This window comes from Chrysemys picta, chromosome 22 (assembly GCF_011386835.1).
Source record: "Chrysemys picta bellii isolate R12L10 chromosome 22, ASM1138683v2, whole genome shotgun sequence".
Lineage (NCBI taxonomy): Eukaryota > Metazoa > Chordata > Testudines > Emydidae > Chrysemys > Chrysemys picta.
The window spans coordinates 4,763,137-4,781,279 of NC_088812.1; the positions used below are offsets into that span (position 1 = coordinate 4,763,137).

At 53.9% G+C, this 18,143-nt stretch overlaps 1 protein-coding gene across 1 annotated transcript in view; it reads left to right on the forward strand.

Annotated features, from left to right (window-relative positions):
• The window catches only part of LOC101932216 (A.superbus venom factor 1-like), a 43,235-nt gene extending 28,330 nt beyond the window's left edge, over positions 1–14,905 (forward strand). The window contains exons 30-41 of the mRNA XM_065576282.1: positions 1,032–1,190; positions 1,538–1,597; positions 1,956–2,046; positions 4,676–4,727; positions 5,584–5,671; positions 6,387–6,476; positions 7,559–7,664; positions 9,040–9,129; positions 9,896–9,985; positions 10,981–11,064; positions 13,517–13,652; positions 14,004–14,905. Coding sequence (XP_065432354.1) covers positions 1,032–1,190; positions 1,538–1,597; positions 1,956–2,046; positions 4,676–4,727; positions 5,584–5,671; positions 6,387–6,476; positions 7,559–7,664; positions 9,040–9,129; positions 9,896–9,985; positions 10,981–11,064; positions 13,517–13,652; positions 14,004–14,145 — 1,188 coding nt within the window. The 3' untranslated portion in view covers positions 14,146–14,905. The remainder of the gene's footprint in view (positions 1–1,031; positions 1,191–1,537; positions 1,598–1,955; positions 2,047–4,675; positions 4,728–5,583; positions 5,672–6,386; positions 6,477–7,558; positions 7,665–9,039; positions 9,130–9,895; positions 9,986–10,980; positions 11,065–13,516; positions 13,653–14,003) is intronic.
• The last annotated feature ends 3,238 nt before the right edge of the window (positions 14,906–18,143 follow it).

Genomic DNA, 18,143 nt, shown 5'->3' on the forward strand with positions numbered 1-18,143 from the left:
CTCTGGTCCCTACTGATGACAGCCCGCTGTGCTCAGTGGCGAGAATGACTAAAGCAGGCAGTCTACGGAGCACGTCGCAGAGTGCAGAGAATGACTAAAGTATCTTCCAGGAAGGACTTCTGTAGCCTAGCAGAGTGATAGGGCTCAATGCCGGGATAACTGGGTGACATTCCCTGGCCTGTGAAATCCAGCAGGTCAGACTAGATGGTCTAATGGTCCTGTCTGGCCTTATTGTTTGTTCTTGTTCTGCGTTCCTGCACTAGATCAAAGCACCCTTTAGAACCCGGGGTTCCCCCACCCCCACCCCACGAAGGGTGTCAGCAAGTCACCTCTTGATCTCTTTGAGAAACTGATTCAGCTCCTTCTGTGTCTCACTAAAGGCATTTTCTCCAGCCCCTCGAATCATGTTCGTGGCTCTTTTCTACCCACTCCAATATTGCCACGTCCTTTGTTGCACACACCAGAACTAGGCGCAGCCTCCCCCCCGTGCCGCCCCTTCCCCCGATGCCCCGCCCCTGTGCTGCCCCTTCCCCTAAGGCCCCACCCCTGTGCTGCCTCTTCCCCCCAAGACCCCGCCCCCCATTCACTCCTCTCTGCCCCCTCCCTGTTGTCGCTTGCCCGGTAAAAAGTTATGGGGCCATGGGCCCCCCCCCATTCCAGCGCCCCCGGCCCAGCGTTTCAGTCTCACCAATGCCGTACACAGAGGAAAACTCCCCTCCCTGCTCTTAGTCACCGCTCCGCGGAGTAGCACAATTCCCCTTTGTGGCCGTGGCGTAAGATTTTCTCTCTTTCATTGATGAGCCTCGTTTAGCGCAAATCACCAGCTGATGAGTCGAGCCCACACCCCCATCCACCTCCTCGGGGCCCATCTCCCCAAAGCTGCAGTTTCCACTGGCCTCCCTGGGGCTGCCACTGAATTTCTAGCCTCCCTGCGCCCCATCCGCCCCGGCTGCAGGGGTCTTGCTGCCGGGTTTGCTGGGCGTTCCTCTGAGTCCCTGTGTATTAACCCCCGCGCCCCTTCCTCGCGACAGGCCACGATCATGGTCTTCCAGGCTCTGGCCCAGTACCAGATGGATGTGTCGGAAACCAAGGACATGGCCCTGGATGTTTCCATTAACCTGCCGGGTCGGAGCAGGCCACTGCTCTGGAGGATCAACAGGGACAATGCCATGGTGGCCCGGACGGAGCGAGTAAGTCCCAGGGCCGTGGAGAGGGGGGACAGGGCTGAGTGCCCCGCCAGGGTGAGGGTGGCACAAGGGTGAATGGCAGCAGACGCAGGCATGGGGGGTCGGTGGAATGGCAGGGGGCTCGCCTGCGTGGGCGGGGATGGCCTGGTCACCCTGGAGAGAGGCCATGGGGAGGGTGGGAAATCGGCCATGTGTGAAGAGGCGGGGAGGGGGATGGCCCTAGGGTGAGGAGGTGCCATGGGCAGGGGGCAGTGCCTTCCCCCTACAGAAAGTGGGGAAACCCAGCCTTGCCCGGGAACAAACCACTTGTGTCTCGGACAACGTGGACGCTAACCTACCCTCTCCCACAGACCAAGCTGACCGATGGCTTCACCATCTCGGCCAAGGGACACGGCAAAGGGACCCTGTCGGTACGTAGGGGCCGCTGAGAACCCTCCCATCGGCCTAGGGGGCTCCTGGAAGAAAGCCCATTTCCCCAGTTGGCAGGGGTCCTCCTGGTTCTGAGGGGGCAGCAACCCCCCATCTCAGCACTGCCCCCTGCTGGATGGATCTGAGCAGGGCTGCCGGGCAATGACATGATTTGGGGAGGCCACGTCCCTCGTGCCATCCCTCTCTCCCCCATCCCGAGCTTCTCTCAGGTCTGGTCATTTCTATCTGCCCTGGGAATCCTGCGACAGCCTGGCTTTCCCTGAGACCCCTCCCCATAGACCCCCTGGGCCGGAGCAGCCTGGTCAATATCCCTCCGCTCATTGCCCCTTTCTTTCCCAGGTGATGACGGTTTATTACACGCCCCTGACGGAGGGGGCGGCAGCCTGCAAGAAGTTTGACTTTAGCGTCTCTGTACAAAGGGCACCTGATGGTAAAGAGCTGGGATTCCTGATCGGGGGAGGGGGGCTGGTTTGAGGGGTGCCAGGCCGCAAGCCCCCGGTGAGAAAGGGGTTAACCTCCATGCAGCTTACCCCTTTTCTGAGCTGGCTGAGGAACAGAGCTCTGTCACCAGGCCTCAATGGGGCACAGCTGAGAACGCCAAATTCAGGACAAACTGGTGAAGAACAGAGCAGACTCACCCCCCACCGGTGGTTATTCTGTCACGAGATTATAGCAAGCCAGTAAGACAAGTAAAACTTCTGGCTCACCACCCAGGCACTAGACTTTATGATGAGCGGTTACGGAAAACCAATTTAATCCAATTGTAGGGGCCTTCCCATCCCAAGAGAATCAGCCACTTAGCCGGGTCAATCTACAACTCGGATTTTACCCAATAATCATCTTGATGCCAATCCTGTAGTAACTAAAACTAAAGGGTTAATAAGAAAAGAAAAGAAGAGATAATAATGGTTAATAGATTATATACACCTCTACCCTGATATAACGCGACCGGATATAACACAAATTTGGATATAACGCAGGGGGCGGGGCGCACACTCTGGTGGATCAAAGCAAGTTCAATATAACGCGGTTTCACCTATGACACAAAGATTTGTTGGCTCCCGAGGACAGCGTTATATCGAGGTAGAGGTGTACATACAAATAATTGCAAAGTCCTGTAGCAATGATGGAATAGACGGCTGGCTTGTAAAGTCTCTCTGGGAACTTCCAAAAGACTGGAAGGTCCTCCGTCCATAGTTCAAAATGCTCCTTCTAATTGTAAATCCACAGGCCAGAGAATCAGGGCAGGAAAGTGGCAAAATGAAGCCATCTCAGGGGTCTTTTATCTCCTCTACCATGTGCCCGGAGACGTACGGTCTCTGTTTGGGCAAAGTTACTGGCCTGAGATGGAGTCCAGGTCACATGGGCATATCACCCCTCCTTGGCAAGTTTGATAATTCACAGGGCAGCCATTGTCTGTGGCCCATTGTTAGAGTGAAGTGTCCTTAATGGGCCATCACCCCACAGCTGTCTAGCCTTGATGTAAATCTTATCTGATGGGTGTTACCCGGGAATACAGCACAGGTGTAAGATACAAGTCCCTGGGCAATAGTCATCACTTTAGGTACACAGCTGATACATGCATATAAACAGGACAATCCTACTTAGCAAATCATCACTTTTCCATGACACGCTTTGACAAGACTTGTTGCAATTGTATAACAGTGGCATTATCGGTCATCAGTTCAATCCCACAGCCTGAGGCTGTTTCAGAACCGGGTTCCAGCTGCTTGCTTGGGGCTTGCTTGGAGCAGGGGTGCACAGACAAGGTTTGAGCACGGGGTTCTCCCAGAAATGGTCCCCTTGGCTCATGATTAGCCAGGAGCCGCAAGGGGCTGGGGAAGCAGGTTGGGGTGTGGATGAATTTCCCCACTGAAAAAAAAGTTGCTTCCTCTACAGGCTTTGATCTCAGAACCTAACTACGCCCCAGTGCGGTGAGGGACGCATTAGCCACTTCAGAGATGGGGAAACTAAGGCACGGGTCACTCAGCAGCACGGTGGGGTATAGAACCCTGGTTCCCATTCCCCACCTAGATCGTTAAACCCCATTCCCCTCCCAGAGGCAAGGCTAGAACCTAGGAGTTTTGATTTCTAGCCCCCCTGCTCTAACCATTAGACCTCACCCCTCTCCCACAGCTGGGACTACTGGACCCTAGGGCTCCTGATTGGCATGCCAGTAACCACTAGATCCTTTTTCTTCCCGTGAAGGAAGCAGCCACACTTGGCAAACAAACTAGTCACAACTGACACTTCCCTGGAAACCGCTATCAGAGATCGAAAAGATTAGGGTTGTTTACAAGAAGGGAGGAACTGAAGGGATGGGATAGAGCTGCATACAGAGGAAGGTGAACAGTCAAGAACCCGCGGTTCAATTCTGCTCTGCCACAGATTCCTGTCACACCTTGGGCCAGTCATTTAGTCTCTCTGTGCCTCAGTTTCCCTATCGGGAAATGGGGGGAAATGGGACTTCCCTCCCCCACAACGAGGACAGACTGTGAGGTGCTCAGATACTAGGGCAATGGGGCCCGGAGAAATACTTTGGAGAGAGAGGAGAAGTCCTGTCTCTTATCTAGTGCTTTTCATCAGTGGCTCTCAAAGGGACAGATCTTTAAAGGTATTTAGGCTCCTAGCTCCTATTGAAATCAATGAGAGTTAGACACCAACGTACCTTTAACTGTCTGGCCCCAAGCACTTCCCAGAGGAGATACAAGGACAAAGAGGCACTGAAAGAGAGACAAGGAACCACACAGGACAGATGAGAATCCAATCGCTTAAATGAGCGACTGGAAGGCGCCCAGACACTGCGGTGATGGGAGCAGGATAAGGACCAGTGTAGAACAGGCTGGGATAGTTTGGTACCCATCTTGTGTGACTGTGTCTGTAAGTGGGGTGGGGGAATCCCTGAGGAGCTGGGAGTCCTCCCCTCGGAATAAATTTGGGACGATCCTGGTGCATTTCCTTTCCGGAACCATTTTTAAATGCTCGGGGGGGGGTTGGGGGACGACACATTGATGAGACAGGAATGTGACCCCCCCTGCTGTGCTGATGGGTCTTTGCAGCCAAGAAGCCAGAAGGAGCCCTGGACTCTGTGTTCATCCAGATCTGCATGCGGTGAGTCAGACCAGGTGGGAGCTGCACCGGGCCCCCCTGCCGTCTCCCCCCACCCTAGAATGGCGGAGAGCGTGTCAGATCCTGGCTTGAGGCGTGCGTCCACGTCTCCGTTTAGTGCAGCGGTTCTCAAGCGGTAGGTCGCGGCCCCGCTTTAATGGGGTCGCCAGGGCTGGCATTAGACTTGCTGGGACCTGGGGCTGAAGCGGTGGGGCTCAGGCTTTGGCCCCCCATGCTGGGTGTGGGGCTTGGGCAGACTCAGGCTTCAGTCCCCCCTCCTGGGGTCGTGTAGTCACTTTTCTTGTCCGAAGGGGGTCGCGACGCAATGACGTTTGAGACCCCTGCTCTAGTGGTTAGTGTCCCTGTAGCAATGATAACCAATGGGAGTTAGGCACCTAAATACCTTGGAGGATCTGGGCCCTGGGGCCTGCAGCAGCCAGCGTGATTTCCAGGCCCACCCTCTCCCCCCGCCCCATTCAGCTTTCTTTTCCTGGCTATGGAGCCCACCGCCAGGCCGGCCGATCTCCTTGACTGTACCCCGGCTGTTTTGGGTACAAGCTCTAGATTGCCCCCTAAAGGGATACGACACCCTCCACAGCCCCTCCAGGATCTGCTTTCCGCTCCCCACAGAGGTCTGTCTAGCAGCCATCGACACCCAAATTTGTGCTACTCGGGACCCACGCCTCCCCTCTCCCGCGGCAGCCAGGAAGGGCCGTGGAGACAGCCTGCTGGGCTAGCAGCCTCCCCGGTGGCTTCGTCCAGCCAGCGTCCACTGGTCAGTGCCAGTGCCCTCCATAGAGGGATCCGCTTCGTTGCCTGGCGGGTGTTTTCCTAGCCAAATCCTCTCTGCGTCCTCCAGGTTCCTGGGAGGGGTGGACTCCACCATGACCATCCTGGACGTCTCCATGCCCACAGGCTTCTCTCCAGACATGGACGACTTGGATAAGGTGAGTCCCACCCCCTCAACGTGCAGGGAGTCGACTGCTCCCCTGGGACCAACCTAAGAGTGGTGGCGGTGGTGGTGGTTCAGGCAGGGGGGTTAAACTCTTCCATGCCAGGATCACACACACACAAACTTAGCCATCTGGGAAGGGCATCACAACCTCCTGATGCTGGCTGGGTCAGGAAACAGGGGCTTGGTGCCTTTCACCTCTTGGTCACCCTCGGTCACAGACTCCGACCCAGCTTGGGGCAACAGTAGTTGTTCTCGGCTGGTGGCTGTTTGGTGGGTTCTCAGCCCGGTTCCTAGCGGGACAGGAATGTCACTGTGTCACTGGCACGAACCAGCCCCCTCGTTGGCAGCCCCGGTGTTGGACGGGCCAAGGAGATGGTGCTCCCCTCTCGTTCCTAAGGCGGGGTCCCTCCCAGGCAGGGTTGAACCACTTCCAGAGAGGGTGAGAAGCGCAGGAGGACTCACACTGTCGATGCCCTGACCAGGGTGTCACGAGAGGAATCAGATCCTGGGGATGTCAGTCGGCCAAGCCTTGTTCATGGGATCAGAGTGGAGAGCAAGACGCAGATAGTAGGGGGTGGGGAAGGGGGTACGAAGCCAGGAGGGGCAGAGCTGGGCACCCCCAAAGCTTTGGCAGAGGTGGGGGGCTGAAGTGGGCACCATCCAGCTTGCGGATTCTACCGGCTGATCCGTTTGGTTTCCATGCCCAGCTCACGAACCGTGTGGACAAATACATCTCCAAGTTTGAACTGGACACGGACCTGTCTGAGAGAGGCTCCCTCATCCTCTATCTAGACAAGGTACGGCTTGGCCATCGCCCGCTTCTTTCTTTCCCCACCTTTCTCTCTCTCTCTGTCTCTCTCTCTTTCTTTCAGTCACACTTCATATTAAGGTCCGACTGATAATGGATTAATAAATGCTTGAGAGCGACTGATAAATGGCCAATCAATTGTTATGGAGCCCAGCAGATCAGTAGGTTTCTGAACCCATCTCTGGGTACGTCTACACGGCAGCTGAAGGTGTGATTCCCAGCTCGGGTAGACCGATGCATGCTAGCTCCGCGCGAGCTAGTGCGCTAAAGATAGCAGTGTGACTGCAGCGGCTAGCCACCCTCGGATCTCAGACCCTAGCCACCCTCGGATCTCAGACCAGACTTTAGTTGGGCAACCAGCCTGAGCTGCTGTCACTCGTGAGGTATGATGCTTCTGTTTTCAGGCACTAGCTCACAGGTGCATCTACCCAAGCTGGGGATGACGCCTCCCAATTGCTGTGTAGACACAGCCTAGAACACCTTCTGCTGATAGCCGTCTGCAGCACATCCTGCTCCCGGCTGACATGGGGACAGCCTCCATTCATCATGCATTAACCCTTCAGACCAAGGCTCCCATTACAAAGTGTGACCGATATTTGGGTGGCTCCCAGAAGCCCCTGATTGGGGGTGGGGGGCAATGTTCCCTCTAATTTCTTCTAATTTGGGGAGGGGGGGGTCTCCTCAAACTGCGTAAGGATCCAGCATCCACCGTGCTCCCAGTTCCCAGTGTAGGGGGCAGATCAGGCACCTGGCCAGAAGATGACCTCCTGAGGTCCCTTCCAACCCTGATAGTCTATGATTCTATGAATGAACACGCTGTGCTGCGGCTATTCGCTAGTCAGAGCGGCCCTGAAGCGGCTCTAATCTATACTGGGGCCCTGCACAGTCACATGAGATGGGGAGCACAAAGGGGGGTGGCGTTTAAAGCCCCTGCCACCCCGTTATGCCCCCTGTGCCAAGTGCAGAGTGGAGTAACTGGGAATCGGGCCCTTTGCCCCCTTATTGGTGTTCTCTCCTGCCTGCAATGACTGGGCCATTCCAGCGCCTAAGGGCCTTTCTCTTCCTCCCTAGGTGTCCAGCAAAGAGACAGATTGTCTGAAGTTTAAAGCTCACCAGCACTTCGAAGTGGGTCTGATCCAGCCGGCAGCCGTGACGGTGTACGAGTACTACTCCCTGGGTTAGAGCATTCATCACTCGCTCGTCTCAGCACGCTAGCCCCCGCGAACAGTCAGACAGAGCCCTGGTGTAGCGCGTTACCGAATCAGAACAGGGTTGATCCTTATCACCCCACTAGCTCTTCAGGAAGGCAAGACAGTGAGGTGCCTAGGGCACTAGCCTGTGAGGCAGGAGATCTGGGTTTGATTCCCCAGCTCTGCTTTTGACCTTGTCGCTCTGTGACTCAGTTTCCCCCTTCATAACATAGGGAGAATAGCTCTGTCCCAAAAACAGCTGTAAAGCTCACGCGGTGCTCAGCTACACGGATAGCTCTTCTCTTGAGCTGCCTTCAGAGTCTTGCGGCCGGGACTCGGGGAAACCTGGGTTCTGTTCCCAGCTCTGGTTAGAGCAGTGGGGGCTGGGAGTCAGGACTCCTGGGTTCCTTTGCCACTGACTCCCTGGGTGACCTTGGACAAGTCACTTCATTGCTCTATGCCTCAGTTTCCTTTCTGGAAAAAGCCTTTCCACCATAAGACTAACACCTCCACCCCCTTCTAGCCCCCCCCCCCCCCAAAAAAAGAAATGATCACTAGTTTGCTGGCCTCTTTAAACCAGAGCATCCAGACCTGAGAGGAGCTAATTTAAGGGGAATGAGCCCACCTGGGTAGTTAATTGACTAACGAGCACCTGGGCATGATAAAAGCCCATCATTAGGTGATAGTGCTGAGAGAGAAGCTCTCCTAAGGGTGAGGTGCTCTGGGAGAAATGCAGGCCCCATAGAGGCAGGTGGCTGTGCAACCCCCCCCCCCCCCCCCGACCATAAGGGGAAAGCCTTTAATTCAATGTTATTTGTATTTAGTAAAGAAGAACCCTGGCAGGGGAATTTGGACATATACTTTTTTGCAGTGTGTGGCGTTCTAAAGGGAAACTGAAGCAGACTGTGCTTGCAGTACCACCCTAAGCCAGGAGGGGGCAGTACAGGATGGGCCACAGAAATAAAAGTTCAACAATAAAATCAAACCCCAAACTCCTTCCCCAGCTGCGTTTTAGCTCCAAAAAGGGAGAAGAGCCAGAGACTCCATTAAGTTCACAAAGGACTTCGCTGGTGATTTTACATGGAAGATGCCTAGATACTATGGTGACAGGCAGCTAGATAAAATCCTAAAGTACACAGAGATTCCCCAGGGAATTGAAGCCAGATTTTCCAGACAGAATAACCCGTCCTTAACTCATAGCTCTTTGTGGCAGGGACTGTCTCTCGCTGTTTGTGCAGCATCCGGCATCAGGGGGCCCTGATCACAGGGGTCTGTCTCTCACTGTGTGTCTGTGCACAATGGGGACGCTGATTCTAGGCGTTACCATTATACACCTAGTAACAACCCTTTTCTCTCTCTCAGAAAACCGCTGCACAAAATTTTACCACCCAACCCAAGACAGCGGCTTGCTGAAGGTGCTGTGTGAGGGAGACGCCTGCCGTTGCATGGAAGGTAAAGGGAGACCGAAGGGAGGGGAAAATTTCTCTGCTCTGTCCCTTCGCTGGCGTCTATGTTACAGGCTGGAACTGCAACTGACCTGGTGGGCTTGGGCCAGTGCGAGCACCGGGGATACAGCGCCAATGCGCTAGCCCTGCCAGGTGCCGGCCCGTGGCAGCTCAGGGATCAGCAGCCCTCAGCATGGAGCGAGCTTGGGGGATCTGGGTCCAGATTGTGCTCCTAGAACGCTCCCTCTGTGATTCTCTGGTGGGGAGAATCTGTGGATGCTTCCAGCTCCTACCTTGGCACAGATAACATGCAAAGCGACCTCTCCTCCTTGGCCAGGCCCTGATCTCTGGCTGCCTCTGGGACCTTTCCACGTGGAGGGGGCGTCAGGACTCCGGGGTTCTATTCCTCGCTCTGGGAAGCGAGCGGGGACTAGTGGTCAGAGCAGTGGAGGGCTGGGCGTCAGAACTCCGGGGTTCTATTCCTCGCTCTGGGAAGCGAGCGGGGACTAGTGGTCAGAGCAGTGGAGGGCTGGGCGTCAGGACTCCTGGTTCTATTCCCACCTCTGCCATTGATTCATCCTGTGACCTAGGGCAAACTCATTGGCCTGTTTATGCCACAGCTTCCTTGTCTGGGCAATGAGGGTGACACCCACCCATCACCCAGGGGGGCTGTGAAGCTGAATTCATTCATGTCCATAAAGGACGTCGAAAGCCTGGTGTGAAAGGGGCTGTCAACCTGCCACTTCACTAGGATCATCTGCTTGCGTCCCCAGAGAAATGCAGCCTGATCAAGAAATTTAAACAGGCCCCCGCTGACATCTCCGTCCGCATCGAAGCCGCGTGCGAGGCTGGGGTGGATTATGGTAAGACAGGCCCTATGTTCTGGTTTCATTTCTCCTGATCGGCTGTTGTCCAGGGGAGGGCCAAAGCTGGGGGGTGGCAGAGTGAGATCTGCTAGTGATCCCAGAGGCAATGAACTCCTGATCTGGGCAGAGATCATTGCAATGAGCGTAGCGGCAGCAGAGAAGAAGCAGGCCACATAACGGGGTATGTGTGAACTCCACCACGTTCCTTGGCTAATACAGAGATGGGGGCTCTGGGCTGGGAGTCAGCGGATCTGGGATTTATTACTGCCTCTGACCTGCTGGGTGACCTTGGGCAGGTCGTAGCCCTTCTGTGCCTCGGTTTCCCCAATTATAAAATGGGGATAACGATACTGACCTAATTTGAGATCTACTGATAAGAACTAGGTACAATTATTTCTCTGCAATGGGTGGCTGAACTTTTTTAATGAGTGTTTTTTTCCCACCTGTTGCTCAGCCATTCTGAGTTAAATATTTAAAATCCCCTGAGTTTTAAACAGTCTGAATAAAACCCACTCCCGCTTCCCAGTTAGACTGAGGACAGCCATGCCTGGGAGATCTGCTCTCCGGGCAACCACAGAGGTCTCCGGTGGGGGGAAAAAGAGTCTGAATTTATCATACATCTTCCCCCAGACCTTTTACACAGCAAGAAAACCTGGGTCAAGCCTATTCCCACCCCCACCTGAGACCCATTGATGTAGAACCCTACATCCCACGCCCCCACTGATCTAGGAAGCAGCCAAGCACTGAGCAAGTGAAGTGGGATTCTAGATGATGACTGGTGTGGTCCCTTTGCCCCAATGGGTGGGATTTGATTCTATTCTATATAAGTTCTTGTCCCATAAGACACAGATCTGGAAGGGACCCTCTGGGTTATCAAGTCCAGGCACCCCCGTCATCATGGGTGTCTGGCCTGTATTCTGTAGAGCAGCCTAGACGGTCACGCTGGCCCCTTCGGGCTTCAACAGATCTCTGACTCCCATCTTCTCCCCCAGTCTATACAGCTCAGCTGGTGAAGGTGGAGCAGAACGGGATGTACAATTACTTCACCATGAGGATTGTGCAGGTCATTAAGGAAGGTAACGGTGCTTGCTGTGAACGTCTGCCCACGTCTCACCCTATGTGCCGGCTGTCCTCGTTACGGGGTGCAATGCTGCTCTCTCCCCCTCCTCCCCCCCGCGCTCAGGGGCTTTTCACCTGCGTTTTATTTCTGTACATCTGGGAGGTGAATTTAGTGCTCCTTGAAAACGACGGAGTACATAGCACCAGCTGTGAACCGCACAGTTCAGGAGGGTTCCATTGAAGTCAGTCCATGCAGCTGATGCCCCTCAGTCCCGACCCACAGCCCCCTGCAATCCCAGCCCTGGGCTTCCCCCTCCCCCAGCTCTGTCAGTGCCCCTCCATCCTGACCCACAGCCCCCTGCTAGCCCAGCCCTGGGCTTCCCCCCCTCCAGCTCTGTCAGTGCCCCTCCATCCTGACCCACAGCCCCCTGCTAGCCCAGCCCTGGGCTTCCCCCCACTCCAGCTCTGCCAGTGCCCCTCCATCCTGACCCACAGCCCCCTGCTAGCCCAGCCCTGGGTTCCCCTTTCACCTTCAGTCATGTCCCTTAGACCCCCTGCTTGCTATCCCCAGGGCCGGATTAATCTTTTGTGGGCCCCGGCACCCAGACCTTGGCCCTGTCCCCTGCTCCATCCTGAGGCTCCGCCCCCGCTCGGCTCCTTCCCACTGAGACCCCTCCCATGCTCCGCCCTGAGGCCCCACCCCTGCTCGATCTCTTCCCTCCAAGGCCCCGCCCACCGCTTGCACAGGGGAGGGGGCAGAGAGGAGCAAGTGGTGGGTGGGGCCACAGGGGGCGGGGCCATGGTGCGGGCACCAGGGCCCCCTCTGAGTGTGAGCCCAGCGTCATTGTAAACCCAGTACTGGCCATGCCACACCTCGCCTTCCCTCTAAGTAGCTCTGCTGATGCACCTTAATCCCATCCCAAGCCCCCCTGCTATTCCAGCCCTGTGTTCCCCCCCTTCAGCTCTGCCAGTGCCCATCATGTCATCAGAGACGTTGTGAAAAACGGCCTTGCTTGTCCCCGAGAGCACGTCACGCTGAGGTGTGCAGCTGGAAAACGCTCCAGACTGATCAATGGTCCAGTTATCTCCAGGGTGGGCACTGGCCCCGCATCCCCCCCCCGGTGGCTTCAACCTTGGTCGTCTCATAACAGCTCCCCGCACCCTGAGCCTACCAGAGGCTCCGCGGGAGAGGCCAACGTTTCCAAACACTGTCTTTGTTCTAGATCAGAACAAAGCCAAAAATCGAACCTTCCTGCGGGTCAGTGGAAACGTTCCTTTGCGATCAAATCAAACTCTTCCATTCTGATCTCGACTTTTCCAAATGTTCTAGTAGAAAAGAAAATCATTTTCTAACCAAAAATATTCCAGTCTCCGATGGTCAAAGTGGAGGATATTGGCTGTATCAAAAGGCTTTTTTCAATTTTTTTTTAAAACAAAGTTTTGTCCGTATCAATACGTTCCTCCTGATTTCTACAAAACGGTATTTTGCAACAGAAAAATGTTCTGTTCAAAAAATGTTGATCAGCGTTACCCCTGCCTGAGAGGCAGCCAGCCTCCTTTCTGATGCAGGCTCTGAACTGGCTGCTTCTTTCATCCCATTTAGCTGCATGTTTTCAAAGATGACTAGGAGAGTTAGACACTCAATTCAGTGTGATTTGGGCTCCTAAATCCCTTTGGCTCTTTTGAAAATCCCAGACTAAATTTCAAACCTGCAGCATGTTTACTTGCCGTATATATTTCAGTCGCTCGCTGTCGCTGTGCACTGAAGAGTCCCAGACAGCATGTGGTCCCTGGTAAACAAGAGAGACAAAGCTGTGTGTCAAGCTCTGTGGAAGCCAGTTTTTTAGAGCCTGTGATTGTTTCCTTTAATAAACGCCCCCTATTTAAAGGACTGTGATTCCACGTCTTGTGACCATGGGAGTCCTTTTCCAACAAGACGCAGGAGGCCAGATTCTGATCTGATTTACACCAGCATAAATCCGGAGTGAGTCTATTGACAGGGATTTTGAGCTCACCTGGCCTGATGTCATAAGAACTGAGCCGTACTGGGTTAGACCAATGGTCCATCTAGCCCAATAGCCTCTCTTCCGACAGTGGCCAATGCCAGGTGCTCCAGAGGGACTAAATCATCGAGTGATCCATCCCCTGTTGTCCACTCCCGGCTTCTGGCAGTCAGAGGCTAGGCACACCCACAGCATGGGATTGTATCCCGGACCATTTTGGCTAACAGCCATTGATGGACCTATCTTCCAAATGTCAAGCCAGAGAGACCCCGCGGAGACAGATTCTGAGCACATGTCAAACTAAAAGAGACCCTCTTTGAAATCAAGAGTCACTCTGGATTGGCACCTGTTTAACTGAGATCAGACTCTTCTGCAACGGGTCTGACTCCTGTTCGCTGATCCATCGCCAGCGATCAGTCTGTTCCCCGTGCTCATAGGGCATCCCTGGCTTTTTTTTTTTTTAAAGGGACAGAGCAAAGCATCCAGGGGAAGACCCGTCGATTTATCAGCCCAGTGGCTTGCAAGGCGACCCTGAACCTGCTGGAGAACAGGAGCTACTTGATCTGGGGCCTCAGCAGTGACCTGTGGGACCTGAAGACCGAGTGAGTCTCCAGCAAGCTCCTGGAGAGGCAGGAGGATTATGAGGCGGGTGGGTGGGTGGTTAATGCACTAGGCTGGGACTCAGGAGAAGTGGGTTCTATTCCCAGCACTGCCACTGACCCCATGTGATCTTGGGTAAGTCATGTCATCTCTGTGCCTCAGTTCCTGGGCTGTTTGGGGCAGGGATGCAGCCAGCCACAGCGGGGCCCTGAGCCAAGTGCTCCCATACTAACAATGGGGGGTGGTTCTCCTTAGTGCCCTGTGATCTCTGCCAGGCTGTACCCTGGACATGCGGGGTCCCCCCCTCATCCCCCAAGGGCTGTGTTAATGTTTCCTCCTGCTTTCTTTCCCAGGACAGCGTACTTGCTCGGGAGTGGCTCCTGGGTGGAGCTGTGGCCAACCCCCCTGGAATGCCAGCAGGGACATTTCCAGGCCCTCTGCAAGGGGCTGGAGGCGTTTGCCCAGCACATGGTGACAAACGGCTGCCCTTCATAGACCGAGAAGAAGAGGACCCAGGAACGTCACCAGCTGTCACCCTTTCTGTGGGGAGGTCTCCCTCATCCCCCATCTCTCGTGTAAATTAGAGTCACGGCAGAACCGTTATACATTTCACAGCAGCAGGGATAGGACTCGCACCCTCCTGCATGCAGTCCCCTACCTCTGAATCTGCAGAGTCACGGCAGAACCGCTATACATTTCACAGCAGCAGGGATAGGACTCACACCCTCCTGCATGCAGTCCCTTACCTCTCAATCTGCAGGAGAATCTCCTTCAACTGCTCGTAGCTTAGGGCTTATGACACCCAGCTATGCAGTTCAAATTCCATCCAGTAGAGGGCAGCAGTGGACACACACACACACACACACACACACACACTCACTCACTCACTCACTCACTGCTGTTTTCCATAACCCTCTCTTATCTTTGTAATACCCCCTGTTCTGCAATTTCTAGAGACATTGATCCAAGCTCTCTGGACACAGAGCACAGAACGGTACTGTGTGTGGGTCGTCCCCACCCCTGAGATACCCAAGGGCTCTGTCATTTTCTTACACCGTGGCACACTTCCCGGTGTAACAGCCCCTGAACTGATTACTCCTTGGTACAGCACCTGTTGCAATGCCCCCCCCCCCCCCCCCGAATCCTCAGTCCAGAAACTTTGTGCCTCCTGGGGCAGCAATTCTAAGGCATCTGTCTGGGTTTGTACCTGTTTTATCCTGAATGTGAATAAAGTTTGGCGGCAGCAGGGAAATGGCGATCAGCACCCAGTAGGGGAGATTTATTTCATGACCTGCTCTAGACTGACTCCAAGCCCCCTATAACACTAGGGAAACTCAATGCCCCGTGTGGATGCTCTAGAGTGTAAGATTTTGGGGCAGGGACTGTCTTTTCATTCTGTGGCTGTACAGCGCCTGGCACGGTGGGGTCCTGGGTGCTGTGATCATACAAATAATTTAAAATTGCCTGGAATAAAGGTGACTATTCCAGAGTGACTCTGCATTAGAAGCACCCTCATACCTGCAGAATAAAGTGACCTGGTTTGGAATTGAGTATCCGCAGGAGAAGCTCCAGTCAGTTTCTCTGTATAGACCAGGAAGGGTGATGATCTAATGGTTAAAGTATTGACCTAGGCTGTCGGAGCCCTGGATTTAATTCCCTCGTCTGTCCTCCTCTGGCCCCTGGGCAAGTCACATGGCCTCTCCGTGCCTCGGTTCCCCCGCTGATCAACAGGGAAGACAGCACTGCCTCCCAGGGGGTCGAGGATAAACCCATTAAAGAGTGTGACGTGTTTGAGTTCCAGTGACGAAAAGCACCATAGAAGAAATAGGGGTTATGTCATTACCAAGTTCGCCCCGTGCCCAGCCCTTCTTACGCAGCAGAAAGACGAAGGGGGAACATTTTGGCTAAGATTCCTGAGCACGGACCCAGCCTCGGTACATCTGTGCGCAATCCAACAACCCTAAGCCATCTCTGTGGTAACAGGCCAAGGACCCTCCCGTGCTGTTTTGCTGAGCAGTCTGGTTGGTTTTTGCTCGGAACGGGCACATCTCAGCAAGTGGCGGTTGGTTTAAAGCCTTCCATGATCCAGAGGCTTGATTCTCACTTGCCCTACTGCCCCTTTGATGCTGCTGTTGCAAAGAAAAGGGACCATAACCCTGAGAGATCTCTCCTGGCAGAGGGCATTCCTTGAGCTGCTAACCCCTTGAAGCTCCTGACACAGGGGATGTGTTCAAGGTGGAGTGGGCATGGCCAGCATGAAAAACTAGTCAAACAGCCGTCCAGATTAGTTAGTGGTGCGTAGCCACGCCCCCTTGGCCCTGGCCACGCCCCTCAGGCCAAGGGCCACATGTGTGCTCCACATCACTGCAGGGAAGCCCTGCTGGCTCTTCAGTGTGTAAATTAGAGTAGCCTCAAGGCTGCTGTAAACTATGCGGGAAGGGACAAAAATGGTGTAAACCCACCGCTGCCCCTGTCCCTGATGCCAGTGGTGAATGGATCTCAGCCAGAGCAGGGAATCAGGGGCCCAGACTGCTGTCTAGCCCACGCCTTCCAGGAATTGTGGGGTACGAAGCCCCCATGTGGGCAGCTCCTCCCTGGGCTGGTTCCGGGCCTTGCCCCAGCCAAATCCCAGAACTGCAGTGAGCAGGGAAATTGTTACTAAGACCATAAGAACGGCCGCACTGGGTCAGACCAATGGTCCATCTAGCCCAGTATCCTGTCTCCGACACGAATCAGAGGGGTGGCCGTGTTAGTCTGGACCTGTTTAAAGCGACAAAGAGTCCTGTGGCACCTTATAGATTCCAAAACGTCTGTTAGTCTATAAGGTGCCACAGGACTCTTTGTCTTCCGACAGCGGCCAATGCCAGATGCTTCCAAGGGCAGGGCCGCCCAGAGGATTCAGGGGGTCTGGGGCAAAGCGGGGGAGCTTGTACTCACCAGGCGGCGCTCCGAGTCTCCGGTGGCGGCGGCATTTCGGCGGCGGGGGGTCCTTCAGTCGCTCTGCGTCTTCGGCAGCACTGAAGGGCCCCCCCGCTGCCGAAATGCCGCCGAAGACCCGGACCGCCGCCGGGTGAGGAAAGGGATTCTCGGCCAGGGCTCGCGGGGGCCCTGCAGGGCCCAAGGCCTGGGGCAAATTGCCCCACTTGCCCCCCCCGGGTGGCCCTGTTCAAGGAAATGAACAGTACAGGGCAATCATCAGGTGATCCATCCTCTGTTGCCCAGTTCCAGCATCTGGCAGTCAGAGGTTTAGGGACACCCTGACTGTCTTGGTTAATAGCTATTGATGGACCTAACCTCCATGCACATATCTAATTCATTTTTGAACCCAGGTATAGTTTTGGCCTTTGCAACCTCCCCTGGCAGCAAGTTCCACAGATTGACTGTGCGTTGTGCGAAGAAATACTTCCTTTTGTTTGTTTTAAGCCTAATGCCTATTAATTTCATTGGGTGACCCCTGAGTCTTGTGTTATGTGAAGGGGTAAATAACACTTCCTTATTCACTGTCTCCACACCATTCCGGATTCTAGAAACCTCTAGTTTATCCCCCCTTAGCTGTCTCTTTTTTTAAGATGAACAATCCCAGACCTTTTAATCTCTCCTCCTATGGAAGCTGTTCCGTACCCCTAATCATTTTTGGTGCCCTTCTCTGCACCTTTTCCATTTCTAATACATCTTTTTTGAGTTGGGGCGACCAGAACTGCACACAGTATTCAAGATGTGGGTGTGCCATGGATTTATGTAGTGGCATTATGATAATTCTGCCTTATTATCTATCCCTTTCCTAATGGTTCCTACCAGTCTGTTCGCTTTTTTGACAGCCCCTGCACGTTGATCAGATGTTTTCAGAAAACGATCAATGATGACACCAAGATCTCTTTCCTGAGAGGTGACAGCTAATTTAGATCCCATCATTTTGTATGTACAGTTGGGATTATATTTTCCAATGTGTTTTACTTTACATTTATCGACATTGAATTTCATCTGCCATTTTGTTGCCCAGTCACCTAGTTTAGTGAGATCCCTTTGTAACTCTTCGCTGTCAGCTTGGGTTTCCAAAATTACTCAAGATTGTTATCATCTGCAAACTTTGCCACCTCACTATGTACAGCTTTCCCCAGATCATTTATGAATACGTTGAACAGCACAGGCACCAGTACAGATCCCTGGGAAACATCACTATTTACCTCTCTCCATTCTGAAAATGACCACTTATTCCTACCCTTTGTTTCCTATCTTCTAACCAGTTCATGGGAGCATTTTCCCTCTTATCCCATGACGGCTTACTTTGCTTAAGAGCCTTTGACGAGGGACCTTGTCAAAGGCTTTCTGAAAGTCCAAGTACACTATATCCACTGGATCCCTCTTGTCCACATGTTCATTGAGCCCCTCAAAGAATTCTAGTAGATTGGTGAGGTATGATTTCCCTTTACAAAAACCGTGTTGACTCTTCCCCAGCAAATTATGCTCATCTATGTGTCCAACAATTCTGTTCT